General features: G+C 39.4%; 1 protein-coding gene across 12 annotated transcripts in view; it reads right to left on the bottom strand.

Moving 5' to 3' along the window:
- PARD3 (par-3 family cell polarity regulator) overlaps positions 1–14,396 on the bottom strand; it is a 450,332-nt gene that overhangs the window by 192,910 nt on the left and 243,026 nt on the right. For 8 of the 12 annotated variants that reach the window (XM_086741984.1, XM_086741989.1, XM_086741987.1 and 5 more), the window contains 3 exons: positions 10,605–10,744; positions 8,928–9,056; positions 4,553–4,591 (listed from right to left, as the gene is read on the bottom strand). In XM_086741984.1, the coding sequence (XP_086598110.1) occupies positions 4,553–4,591; positions 8,928–9,056; positions 10,605–10,744 (308 nt within the window). The remainder of the gene's footprint in view (positions 1–4,552; positions 4,592–8,927; positions 9,057–10,604; positions 10,745–14,396) is intronic. The other 4 variants (XM_086741986.1, XM_086741996.1, XM_086741992.1 and 1 more) reach the window with 1 other exon arrangement.

The raw sequence follows: 14,396 nt of genomic DNA, 5'->3' as shown, positions 1-14,396 counted from the left end.
AAGGAACAGGACGGTGGAAGACTGGAACAAGTTGCCCAGAGAGGTGGTTGATGCCCCATTCCTGGAAACATCCAAGACCAGATTGGACGGGGCTCTGAGCAACCTGATCTATTGGAGATGTCCCTGCTCCTTGCAGGGGGGTTGGACTAGATGACCTTTAAAGGTCCCTTCCAACCCAAACCATTCTATGATTCTACGATTCCAGCACTGCTGTTGGCGTAGGCCGATATTAGTCAATGTACAATCTTGGCTCAATTTTTACACATTTGATAACCTATTGCAGCAATGGAAACTGATGAAGCTCTTAACTGTTTTCCAAAGAAGGTTCTGTGTGAAGTAAGAGTTGCATCAACTGAATGACACAAAGCAGCCACAGAAGCTGAAGTCCTGTGTAAGCGATAAATATGAAGCAGGGAGAACTTAACTTATAGTTTTTGTAAAACAGCTTTGGATATGTACACAGTCACTACACATTTTGAAATAATACAAACAGCTTTTCAACAAAAGAAAGAAATACACACACACACACGCTCAGACTACCACCATCTCAAAGCTCAACACTGAGAGCTTCCCCACCCTGCCCCGGACTAAGCTCACAGAACTTTCCATCCATTAATCAATATAAATTACACCCTTCTATGCATTTCCTAGTATATCTCTCATATTCATAACAAGAATAGTTGCAAACAAAAAAATGTACAAAAAATAAACTTGCATGAATTTTTACAAAATGCCTTGGATCAAGTTGGTATTATCACCCCATTCCTATATGTGATGGATTCTGGCATTAAAAAAAAATGTCGCTAATTTACTCAGAATCACACAGAAAATCTACGGCAAGAGCAGCAATTGAGCCCAAAAATGCTGATAAGTTTAGTCATGGTCATTGTCCTTGGATTCTCAAAACACATGGTGGTCAAAAGGAAATTTAGATAATAACAGGAGTATCAGATGTTCAAGTTCAGAAGAAAATAAAAAGTAATCACATTTGCAATTTCTATCAGGGCTGCTAAACATTTATTATTGTTCCAACACACCAACTGCCCTTATTATGTCACTGTTACAAATCCTGCACTCACTAAAATTCATAATATTTTGCTCATTTACAGCAATTTGACAGAAAAACAAATGAGAAGAGAAAACTGAAGTTTTCCGATGCTGCTGAGTGCAACAGTCATGAAATGAAATCCCGAATCCTAAATTTGAATCTCTTTTTACCAACAAACTCCCTACAAAATACTTATATATATGATAATTATTATTTTTATAGCACTATGCTTACATGAAAGTTAACTTGCCGGTTTGAATTCAGAAAACAAACAGTGAAAGACAATTGTAAAAGCAAAATATTACTGAAACACTATTGACTTTCAAAGAGTATGAGGAAAAATTAATTGGCAGATGTTTTACATAGCATAATTAACAGTTCATTTCAATGCTCTGTAACAAGATTAAGATAATTATGCTTGGAAACAGAAATGTAATAATGATAAATTACCAGTTTTCATATTACGGTCAATCTCCTACATTCCAAATAATCACCGCGTTTAGAAATAGGTGCATCTGTTCCATGTTGTCATCATCTGTACACATGGTACAAACTTGTGGCTGGGTGAAACAAGCTTTCAGCCAAGGTACAGGAGATTTTGCTGCTTCAGGAGTAAATCAAGTGCCTGTTCCGTTCGCCAGCAAAACAGAAGGTAAAACCAGCAGTATGGTTCTCACCAGGGCACAGTGACCAGATAGAAGCTGAAGCTGCATTAGCAATTTGCATTTCTTATGGATAACTGGAGAGCAAAGCTTAACTGCGAGCTTAGGAAGCTACAGAACTTCTGATATGGAAGTTCGAGAATGAGAATAAGAGGATCTGTATTCTGTGACAGTGTGCAAAATATGAAGTCATATGGTTTCCTATACCATAGGAATAGTAAGTAAGGAGTAGTAAGAAATAACTCTCTCAAAGATTTCAGGCCACAAATAAATTAAGAAGAAACTAATTTTCAAGGTTTTCTTTTATTATACCTATGAAGGCTCTACCTACTGCATCCAAGTGCCACAATACTAGAGTAAACCATTTCAAAGTAACGGTTACATGAATATAACCCGAGTGTTAATAATTTGTTAATAACTTAGGCTTTATATTTTGGGGTCTACATACAAATTTTATTTCAGGCCTTCTATTTTCAAAGGTTTTTTTTTTTCTTTTTTAATTTTAAAGGTGCATTTTTCTTCTATTTCCCCACAAAGACCTAACAACAAAAAAACTCCACAATCATTTTGACTTTAAATTAAAAACAGACTTGTATTTCACCTCTCTCTCATTTCTATAGCTTCCCTGCTTTCATCATGCTTTTTTTGTTGTTGTTTTTCTTCTTTGCTTTCTACTATCAAGTCCTTGACACTTGGAGACTAAAACCTCACAACTAACAGCGCAAAGATCAGAGCAGGCACAGAAATAGAAATTGCAAGATTAGAAACCTCAAAGACCTGAAAAGCAGACAGAGGAGGAATAAATAAGGGATTGAGGCAGAACCGAGGAGAATAAAGGAAAAATACTTTCAAAAATCATAATTAAAAAAAAAAAGTGCGTGACTGTATTATTAATGTTCAGCTGAGAAAAATTAGTTCTGTAGAACTGGAGTATCACACTTATCCAAAGCAAAGTAGACTGGAAGAAGGGAGGTAACTGCAAAAGCATTGTGCATTATAAATACCCACTGACACCTTTCACATTTAGTCTATTTTTTATTCCCACCCAGGAGTAGGCAAATTTAAAGAGACCTATTGTTCGTATTGATCACTGTTGCTCTGAGCCTTCAAATAAATTACAAAAAAAAATTCCACCCCATAATGAATGAAAAACCCAAGATATCACACAAAAAAACCCCCCATCTTGTATTGACCAGCTTTCTAGCTTCATTCCCTCACTAACCAAATATGTCTCCTCATCTTTCCCAATTCACTTTCTTATTTCCAAGGCCTGCTAGGCCTTTCTGGCTGGTTTTTCAGAAATCCCTACCTACTCATATGCTCCCTGTCCCTCTTGTATAATCCCCTGGTTAACAAGCAATTTTTAACTCACAGCTATAGAGAACAAATGAGACGTACTTGGTCTTTTCTTAGATGAAGTCAGGGTGTTGGTCTCAAAAATGGCAGAGAAAGGATTTCACCATTGAATTTGCTACAAAACATTAACTTTGCAATGGATGAGCAATTGATTTATATAAACACCTTGTAGACAATCTGCCTAATCTTAATGAGGGTTTGGGGCAGAATTGCAATTCCTAAAATCAGGACACTTTTATAAGGCTGCACCCACAAATTATTCTCAATTGTATCCAATTACAGATAGAAATAGTGTCCTGGGCTTTGATCTCCTTACATATCAGCAGTACGTGGTAAGAAACTACGAAGCTACAATCATACATAGTCTAATGAGATACTGCGAGGCATGTTTGAAACAATGATACACCCATTATTTTGCAGAATGCTTATGTGGATGACTTTCAGACTTGAAGGATATCAAAAGCCAGATGGATAAAAGTGAATATTGCTACATTCAACCCAAATGGCCATTTTAGCAGTTACATTCCATTGGCCTGAAACATTAACAGTATCAGCCAATGTACCCTTGACTGTCTCACTGAGACGGCTCTTACATCTCTACCTAGTCTTGACTTTCTTGTTTTCCCAGATATCATCTCACCATTGCTGGTAAGGAATTCTGAATTATCTAGACAAAGTTTTTTCTGTTTTTCCGCAGCCTAACTTATTTCAAATCCCAGCATGAATTCTCTTAATATCTCTATAATTGAATTTATTATTTAATTTTGAAATAGGTACCTAACTGAATGGAGCTTCTTGAAGTATGTTTTTAACTAAGATATAGTATACCTTTTAGGTAATACATTATTGTTATATCCTGCTAGTATTTAATAAAATAAATCTTTTACTCTAGAAAAACTTTTTACACGTACTCATATAATGTGTATTAAGACTGATCTTGTTCCACTGACTAAAATGAGGTACATAAGCAGTATACAGCCTCAATATACAGCCTCACTGACACATCACATACAAATCTATTACAGCCTTCAAAGGGTTAAACTTGATCCTACTTCCCTAGAGTTTCTTAAAAATAACTAACAAACAGAGGTTTGCCATGAGGATACAATTGAGACTTCTATCCAAACTGCCTAATTTCCATGTTTGTATCTCAGGTTTCAGTCATATAATCATAATTTAAACAATTAGTTTCAACAAGTAACCCAAGCTAACAGTCTACTCTTACCATTCCAACTTCAGGCATTTGGCTGTGTATAAAAGATGTAATTTCAAATAGCACTTGAACATACATAATATCTGAATGGTATATAATATTCAAACAGTATTTGAAATTACATTAAAAAAATGTATTTAAAATGTAAAGCTAGAGAGAGCCATCTACAGTATACAAGGTGAAAGGAGGATCTGTGAAACTTTGATAGAGAAGTGTCATATCATTTTAAAAACATTTGGGAGTCTTCCAGTATGGAAAAGACAAAGCTCTTACCGTTTCCTTTGGAATTTGTGACTGGCTTTGTTCTGCATTCTAAAGGAAGTAGAAAAAAAAAATAAGAACACAACTACATATGACATATACTATCTATCAGCAGGGGGATAAACAAAGAGCTCTAATTCTGACGTGAAGTGGTAATGGAAAAATGAAGAGTGTTCATCACACTCCTGATTCAAATTTATCTAAACAAGCACTAAATGAGAGGGGAACAAAAATAATCTCCAGTGATCTTAGGCCAGCACACCTGACTTCATCTGGCTACGAGAGAGGGGGCTAGCTGGCCAAGGAAGAATCACAGCTGCCTGCACCATTTTCTGGCTGGTGGAACGTTCTCATTCAGGGATTTTTCCCCTGGCCTTTCCATTCCGCTTTGAAGTTTTCAAATAACGACCTCAGTAGTCCAGGTGAACCCTTCCAAATATTTTAAACAAGTATCTATTTTTCAAACATCCATTCTCATCTTAACAAGGGATTCCCCTTTTGAGTGTGTTTGGATGAACTGGGACTACAGCACTGGATATCCCAGGACAGGAGGGTGCTTTCAGTCCAACACAGATGGGACCCTCCTGTACCTTGCATTCCTCACCTGTGTCTCATGGAAAAAAGGCAAACATATACCATTGGAAAGCCTTTCTGCATCCCTCAACCAATTCTGGAAACACACGTAAGGAATGTCCACTCATCCATGTCCACCCATACTCGGAGCACTCAGGATACTGCTGGCTGGATGATCGCTTTTGGGCTAACCAGCTATTTCTTTCCATTCAGCTGGGCCAAAATGAAAACTTAGGGTTTACTGGACTTTTTTTTTTGCTTTGGGATGTTTTGCAGGAGACTCAAATGATTAAGCACAAAAATGTAGTGGCAAAGTAGTAACACAACCAACCAGTTAGCTTTAACCTGCAGCCAACAACCAATAAGAACAAAATAATGAAGGAGCCAACTACCAGGAACATGTAAAGGATCTACATGTACCAAAGGGCATATTCACTTGTAGGGTACAGGAGACTAACTCTGCCGGCCAGTCTCTGCTGATACTGAGAATTTAGCTCGACAGCTAAATAACCTAAGTCAATCCTGCAGTGGATTCATGTAGTCAGTAGCAGGCTCTGAGAAAGCCTTTCACAGCAAGTTATGTTTGGTTATGTGAGGCAACCGCGGTACAAGAGGAGCTCTACTTAACTAGAGTAATCCTCATTCCTTTCATAGAGCAAGGGGGCAGGGAGGGAAGATTTTTAAGAGACAATCTGCCTTCGACACTGATGCGGACAAGCCCTAATATATTACCTATTTGGCATTAGGTAACTTGAAGCAATAAAATGCCTGATATTCTGGAGAAGTATCATCATTCTTCCAGATCTCACTGGTTAGAAAAGTTAATTCCTGCCAATTTGATTTTCATAGAATGGTTTAAGTTGAAAGGAAGCTTAAAGATCATCTAGTTCCAACTCCCTTGCCACTACCTTCCACCAGATTAGATTGCTTAAAGTCCCATCCAACCCGGCCTTGAATGCTTCCAGGGATGGGGCATCCACAACTTCTCTGGGCAACCTGTCCCCGTGCCTCACCACACCCCTAGTGAAGAATTTCTTCCTTATATCTAATTTAAATCTACTCTCATTCAGTTTAAAGACATTACCCCCTGTCCTATCACTACATGCCCTTGTCAAAAGTCCTTCCTCAGCTTTCTTGTAGGCCCCCTTTATGTACTGCTATAAGGTCTCCCCGGAGCTTCCTCTTCTCCAGGCTGAACAGCCCCAGCTCTCTCAGTCTGTCCTCACAGGAGAGGTGCTCCAGCCCTCCGATCATCTTCATGGCCCTCCTCTGAACTCACTCCAAGCGGTCCATGTCTTTCTTATGTTGGAGGCTCCAGAGTTGAACATAGTATTCCAGGTGGGTATTATTCCTTGCTCCCACATTTTACTCACTTTTACCATGATCTCCTGCACTGGATGATGGCTCTCCACCACACACGCAACCCCTAATCTGACCACACAGGCTACAAAGATCCCATGCTAACCTAAATGGGCACAGCTTAACATTCCCGTAAGTTTTAGATACAACTACACATTTTTGTAGGTCCCTTCCAGACAATAACAGCAGTATACATCAAAGACATTAAACTCCACAACTCTCCTGAACGTTTATTATCTTCATTTTACTTATAAAGAAACCCAAGGATAAGTAACTTTTCGAAAGTCATTCAACAAGCCATAACCCAAAACATAAAATCTAAACACCTCTTTTATTTGGATTACTATCAGTATGAATGTTGGCAAATATAAAATAGTTTAAATACTGAGTGCTCCTCAGCCAGCAATAGCAAGTCTTGCCCTTAATGAAATTGATAGTATCAGATAACATGATTTTATGCATATAGTTTCTGAGACATATCTCATTCAATTAATATTTAAAGCATACAAATGTAGAAAGTATGATAGAAATAGGGGAAAGATGCAAAGGCAAATTGTTCCTAAATGGCCAAAGAAGGTTTGCATGTGAAAAAGATGATCTGACATGATTGCAGATCATTCCCTTCCCTCCTTCAATATATATATATATATTTTTTTTTTTTTAACAAAGGTAATAAAGGTCAATGAGAGGAGCTGGTTGAAGACTGTTTTTTTTTTTCTTTTAGGATTGTTTCCTACCAGAGAAGAAAGAACAACTGTTACGATGGGTTTTAGTTCAACACCTTCCCCGGTAATTCTGCTCCTGCTCTTTGACAGCTGTCAGCAGAGCACACCTAACAGTTCCTCATGTCACAATGCAAACAAACAAATCCTTATGCAATAGAGGATCATCACACACACGTACTGTCAGATCCTCACAATACCATTTGTTCAACTGGAGCTACAGAAATACGCACCAGTTCAGATGTGATCTCTGCCTGCTTAGCACAGAGCCCACCTACTGCCTGGCACAGCCACGGTGAGATCTGGCTTCCCTGTGCTGGTGTTTGCCAAAACAGCTGAGAGCGATAGCCTCAGCAGCAGCACGGAGGCCGCTGAGCTTGAACTCATTCAAAGGGGTTGATTTGCTGTGATTTTTAAAACTACATCAAGTATTACTATTAAATATCTGCATTACTCACATTGTATCTTTGTTTACAATTACCTAAACAAAATACCTTGTTAAATTATGCATTATAACTTCCTTATTTTACTACAGAAATAATATACACAAAAATAAGACATTTTCTTACTTCTAAGTTTATTTAGAAAACTTAAAAAGCATTTTCATTCATCTTTATGTAAGATAGCAACACTGTGAAAATTACATCATAGGAACTTATAAATGGATTGTTTTCACAGTTCCAGTCATAAGGTAGGGCATAATATGATTTCAAATTGTTTATTTATCTTCATTTTATGACAACTTTCACTTTAGTACCTGAAGTCATGTTCCAAGAACATTAAGGTAAAAGTGTGGTTCGTTTGTGATCTTCCCTGCTACTTTGACTTACTAGGTTTAATCGTAGTTTTGAAAAGTAAAAGGCTAATGTTAAACATCTTGAAATGGCCAAACCAAAATTCATTCTCACTGCATTCAAAATAACACAAATCCAAGAGAAAAATGAAGCAATCAAATCATCGTACCTATATTTGTCACTTATATTTGTCTATCTTCTCACGATAATGCAGTCTAATAAGTTATTTTTAGAGCTATATATAGCTATGATAACACAAATAATAAATAACTTCAGCAGTTTAATTGAATACAGAACAAAGTAAGACTGCTACATTCACAGTCTACCTTTTCGTAACAGAAATTATCTTGAATAATTATCAGAGAAATAACTATACACTATGCAAGTGGAGCAGGTACAGTATGAAACATAATTTTATTTCCATTTCATTTAAATTAATAACGGCAGGATTTCCATTCCACAGAGATTGCATTTATATTCAAAAAGGCTACTGTTTCTTATATATTCCACTTTTTGATAGAAAGGTATTTACATATCCTGTTTTGGCATAGTATTATATGCTCTGAAATGTTTTAGTGAGCAGGTAGTGGGACAAATGGCAGGCTTTCAAACATAGACTTGTCCATATGAAAGGTATAAAATAATCTACTTGTCTGCATGCATCCAAATAAAGTCCATCCAATACCTTCTTCTATAATAAACATTTTCACTAAAAATAAAACTCTCACTTATACATTATTAACAAAATATTTAATTCCAATAGCAGATCTCTAAGAGAATAAAAAACATTCATGTAAAGTGTTCTAAATAAAGGAAAATAGCTGTTGGGTTTTTTTTCTTATATTCAGTGCTGGCCATGCATGTTTACTAGGAGGTGACAAGATCAAATCATTTGCTCATACTCATCTAAATCTCTTAGCTGCTCTCTATTTTACGCACCAGTTCCCTTGGATGGAATGTTTCTTCCTGTCGAAAAATCAGAAGGCTGACGGTCCCTCCCATCTTGGTGCTTCGCAGTAAGGACACAACTTCTTCTTGAGTTTTGCCTGTTAAATCAACTCCATTTACCTGTCACAAAGAAAATATCAGAAATTTATAAGACTCCAAAACAGGAAAAACAGTAGACATTCATACAGAAAAGTCATGTGAATCATATAGGAAAGTATTAAAAAAAAAACCTCAATGAAGCAATTTGCTTACTGTCTTAGTATAGCTTCCACTTAATAGACTAATTAAATATTAACTAATTAAACATGCATTCTTTACATACAAATACAAATAACAAGCAGGACCGCTATATTTCCCTTCTTTTTAGGAGCAACAGTATACTCCAGCATACTCTAAAGCCTACTAATCCCACCTACCAGTATTTTTTACAAGAATTTCTGCATAAAAATCCTTTGGCAAAATCAATGTATGATTCAAAACTGGTCCTGTTTCCACATGCCTTGGTGTTATACGTATCTTCCAAATACACCTTGCACAACAAATTGTGTCAAAAGTAGAAAAGTATTTTTTTCCCCGAAGTATCTTTGGGGTAGTTACTCCTTATTTTGCCTTTGTTCAGTCATCTAACCCCTTGGCCTCCACATACCAGTTACCAGGACAGACAGGTATGGAATACATACAGGTAAATTTCCTTCTGTGTGAGCCAACATGAGTAAGGGAGAAGCCAGAGAAAGGAGGAGTATTCTCAGGCTTGCCCGTTCAGAAACATTCTGGAAATGCAAGGCAATTGAACTAATGGCGTTAAGGAAGGCAGCACAGTGCTCAGAAGTCAGCAAACCATCTTTTTCCTTCCCCTCATAACAGAAAGAGCTCACACGGTTGAGATGCCATAGCTGTTGTCTTAAATGCTTCTCAGTCCCCTTCTACTCAAGTCATCTGGGTTACCTTGAATTACAGTAATTAGAGGGCTATCCTCCAGCAAGAATTCAAGCTGACTTTGCCAATTTTGCAGTAAAGAGAAGTTAGGGCACTGAGAGGCAGTTACAGTCTCAGCTGTACGTCCAGCCTCATTTGGCTTAGGGACGGTAATGAAGAGCTGTGGGTGGTAACATCTTCTATCACTCGAGCTAGATTTGCAGGAAGATCTCTGCTGCGTGCCTATCTTAACAGAAATTTAATTCCCTTGAGGACATCTTCCCTTCAGGAGGGAACTGGCCTTGATTCTCTGTAGCAGTACCCTCCTCTTACTTTGTCCCTTTCAGTTCAGGCTCTAAACCTTTCCAGGGTATTGTCTTCCATACTCGGCAACATCTTCAATAATTTCTGGTCTGTCACACCATGCTGATTTAATGCCACTTACACTTTGCTCCAACTTATTCCTAAACAGCACTGCAAGACTGTGACACTAATAATCACACTGCTAATCTCCTTACTGACATAAGGACATGTAAACTGATGTTTTCATAGCATGTCTTGGTCCAGCTCTTAACACAGTTATGTACTGAAAATGCACAGCTCCTTATCTGTAACCCAAAGAAACAAAGCCAAGGAAAAAAAAGAAGAGGGAAACATTCTCCTATAACATAAACTACTAAGAGCCTTTGGAAGTGAACTAGTGCATGGGCTCATGCCAAAAAAACAGACAACCAACATGTAACACTTCATCACCTCAATTAATCGGTCTCCAGCTTTTAGTCTCCCATCTTGAATAGCTGCACCTCTCGGAAGGATGTTTTTCACATAAATTGGAGCAGAGCCACCAATTGGGACATCTCTTGAAGTAATGCTAAATCCCAAGCCTTCTGTACCTGCATAAAGAATGAAGAATATTACTTGTTAAAATGCACATTTTATATTACGTATTATTTTAATCCAGCAGAACGTATGTATGCCTCACTGATACAATCCATGAAAATACGTATCTAAGACGTAAGAATTACTGCATGGCAAAAAAAAAAAAATCAGAAAGGCACGTGTAGGAACATTAGAGCTGAAGCAGTGAGTCCTGGCACAGGTGGCTCAGCAGGCCCTCCTTGCAACTTGCTGTTCTGACGATTTCCAAATCACTGCCGTATTTCCAACTTTCTATTTCAGATGAGCTGAGTGACAAGGAATCAGAACAAAGCTGATATTCTATCACTGTCTTCCCCCTTGTCAATCTGGGTCTCATCAATGATCCTTCCTTTCCCTTTTGCAACTCTCTCAGCAATGTCAGTCAGCCCCATGACACTGCTGGCCACGGGGTTTTGTTAGCTCAGGACATCGGTGGGTGACAGACAGAACTGGAGCTCAGTGATCTCATTTCTTCTGCTCCGAGGGGCCTCAGGCTGTTTTCTGTCAACAACTCCTCTACCCCGGGGCTTCACCCCAGTTCTTGCTGGTTCCACCCCACCTTCTGCCATGCAGGCAGGGAGCAGAGCCAGGCTGCCACTTCTAAGGTGCTGCCGTCCATCCAGGTGACTGACTATACTTGGCTAAGACTGACTGAAGCGAAACAGAGACATCTAAGATGACCTGCAGAAACCCAGAGGGGAGGTCCAGTCAATATAGCAAATGAGACTTGCTCGTATTTCAGAGAAATTATGCCCACAACTGGTTACTTAAGTGTACCTTAGGATCTCCACCAGCTCTGGGACTCGCAAGCCAAAAGCACAAACAGAAGCCCTTCCTACTATGCAGAAAGCTCATTTGTGATCCCCTCTTTGATGCAATCTGTCCAGTGTTATTAGCAAACTTTGAAATTCTACATTGAAAGCCACCTCCCCCATCCAACATTGCATCAAGTCTACTGAAGACACTTAATCTAGCGTGAAACCAGCCAGCCATTCAGGGGAGAGCATCCCTGACAGAGTGTCAGCATCTACAGCTTCAATTTGAAACATCTCAGAGATTGTCAAGATACATCCACAGTTCAGTTCACTAGCTAGGTACGTGCAGCTCCCACCTACATTTAATCTGACCTACTAAGGCAACCTGCAGTTAGGGCTCAGCAGTATCAGGTATGGTCCCTAGAAGCCGCGCAACATATCCGTTTGCATGAAATCGTGGGGACAGATAGAAGGCAAACTATTATGCAACAGTCCTCAGCTACAAGTCCTGGGAAGCTGACACAACCTATGTGAAAGACACACAACTATAGAACCATTTGAGGTTTAAATTGGGCTTGCGTGGCAAGGTTTTGGTAGCAGAAGGGCTACAGGGGTGGCTTCTGTAAGAGGCTGCTAGAAGCTTCCCCCAGTCCTGATACAGCCAATGCCATCCATCTCCAAGATGGACCCACCGTTGGCTAAGGCCAAGTCCATCAGTGATGGTGGTAGCACATCTCTGATAACATATTTAAGGAGAGAAAACTGCTGTACAACAGCAGACAGAGAGAGAAGTGAGAATATGTGAAAGAAACCACCACACAGACACCAAGGTCAGTGAAGAAGGAGCAGGAGGAGCTGGTGCTCCAGGCACCGGAGCAGAGATTCCCCTGAAGCCCGTGATGCTTCCCACAGTGAGGCAGGCTGTCCCCTGCAGCCCACAGCAGTTAATGGTGGAACAGAGATCCACCTGCAGCCCATGGAGAACCCCATGATGGAGCAGGTGGATACACAAAGGAGGCTGGGACCCCTTGGGAAGCCCACACTGGAGCAGGCTCCTGGCAGGACCTGTGGCCCTGTGGAGAGAGGAGCCCACACTGGAGCAGTTTTGCTGGCAGGACTTGTGACCCCATGGAGGACGCAGGCTGGAACAGTCTGCTCCTGAAGGACTGCAGCTCATGGAAGGGACCCACACTCGAGCAGTTTGTGAAGAACTGCAGCCCGTGAGAAGGACTCCCATTGGAGAAGTTCATGGAGGACTCTCCTGTGCAAAGGACCCCATGCTGAGGCAGGAGAAGAGTGTAAGAAGGAAGGAGCAGCAGAGATAGCATGTGATGAACTGACTTCAATCTCCATTCCCCATCCCCCTGTGCTGCTGATGGGAAGGAGGTAGAGAATTATGAAGTATAGATGAGCCCAGGAAGAAGGGAGGGGTGGGCGCAAGGTATTTTAAGATTTGTTTTTCTCATTACCTTACTCTGATTTGATTGGTAATAAATTTAAATTAATTTCTCTGAGTCGGGTCTGTTTTACCCACGACAGTAATTGCTGAGTGATCTCCCTGTCCTTATCTTCACCCATGAGCCCTCCATTACATTTTCTCTCCTCTGTCCAGCTGAGGAGGGGAGTAGTAGAGCAGCTTTGGTGGGCACCTGGTGTCCAGCCAAGGTCAACCCACCACAAGGTTAAAGCCTGAATTAGTTTCTGTCTTACTGTTCCTTGTGTTAATTTGCTAAGTATACTTTTTTACAGAACAGGTTAATACTTCCATGTGAGAAGGAAGCAGGAGTCCAATTTAGTAAACAGTAGTCTACATAAAGATTTTCAAAATCTGCACAACTACATTTCCTTTAAAATTTAGTAAAACATATTTTATTATCAAGATGGTAATCATGTTAAGAAGTAAATTGACGCAGGTGACAGGGCTGGAGGTGACATAACCTCTTAAAATCTTCATCTTGAACATATTTAAGTCCTCATGTATACACAGCAAGTGCATGCAGCTCACATTGTTCAGGAAATCTGGATCAACTCCTCTAGGCTAACTGTCATGAGACAACCTCCCTTCCCTCTGCAGCATTCAAGAGAGCTGCAAAACTGACATTTGAATTTGAAAGTCTTCATCCACTTTCAGGCTGATATAAAATTTATCAGTGCTATTACACAGAGATGAAAAAAATATTATATCTCACAACATTCATATTTTACTTTGGAGACCTCACAATTTTAATGATGCTTCAAATGTTCATGGAGCACTTTAACTCCTTGCAACATGTGAAGAAGGTCTTTTTAAGTCACATGTCGTCTTTTTATGGAATTTATCTTTTTCTTATTTTTAGATCTGTGTTGAATATTGCTCTCTGAGTATAGGTTTTGTCTGCCAAAATTTCTAAAGTAATATCAGAACACGACTGCACACTTAGGACAGTATTTCATTATTAATAAGCTTAATCCCCATGGCCTGATTACGGCATCATTACAGATGTCTGGTTCACACACTCCACTCTAAATCCCCATGGAAAAAAAAACAGAAGTTGAAATGTTCACATTACAAATGCACACAGGATATAAATCTGGACTGTGGCATTTTCTGCTGTCAAATCTCCAGAAAGTCTTTACCAAAGACAACATAACACCACAAACCCAGAAATTAGCAGAAGAAAATTCTAATTCCTTATTTCTGTGGAAAGAAGGAGCCTTATAGCCCTCAGCTGGGCTACGTTCTGCTATGCTGCTGTGTACAGCGTTGCATGAGGCAGCTTTTGGGTGTCATTTTCCTTTCACCTTTTCTCTGCTTCATTTTACTGTTTGTGAACTATATCTGCCCTATAGCTGTACAAGACAGCTTCATAAACTCCTATGTCTATATAAATCA

This window comes from Chlamydotis macqueenii, chromosome 2, assembly GCF_036417535.1.
Source record: "Chlamydotis macqueenii isolate bChlMac1 chromosome 2, bChlMac1.mat, whole genome shotgun sequence".
Lineage (NCBI taxonomy): Eukaryota > Metazoa > Chordata > Aves > Otidiformes > Otididae > Chlamydotis > Chlamydotis macqueenii.
This window is presented reverse-complemented; position numbering and strand designations above follow the sequence as displayed.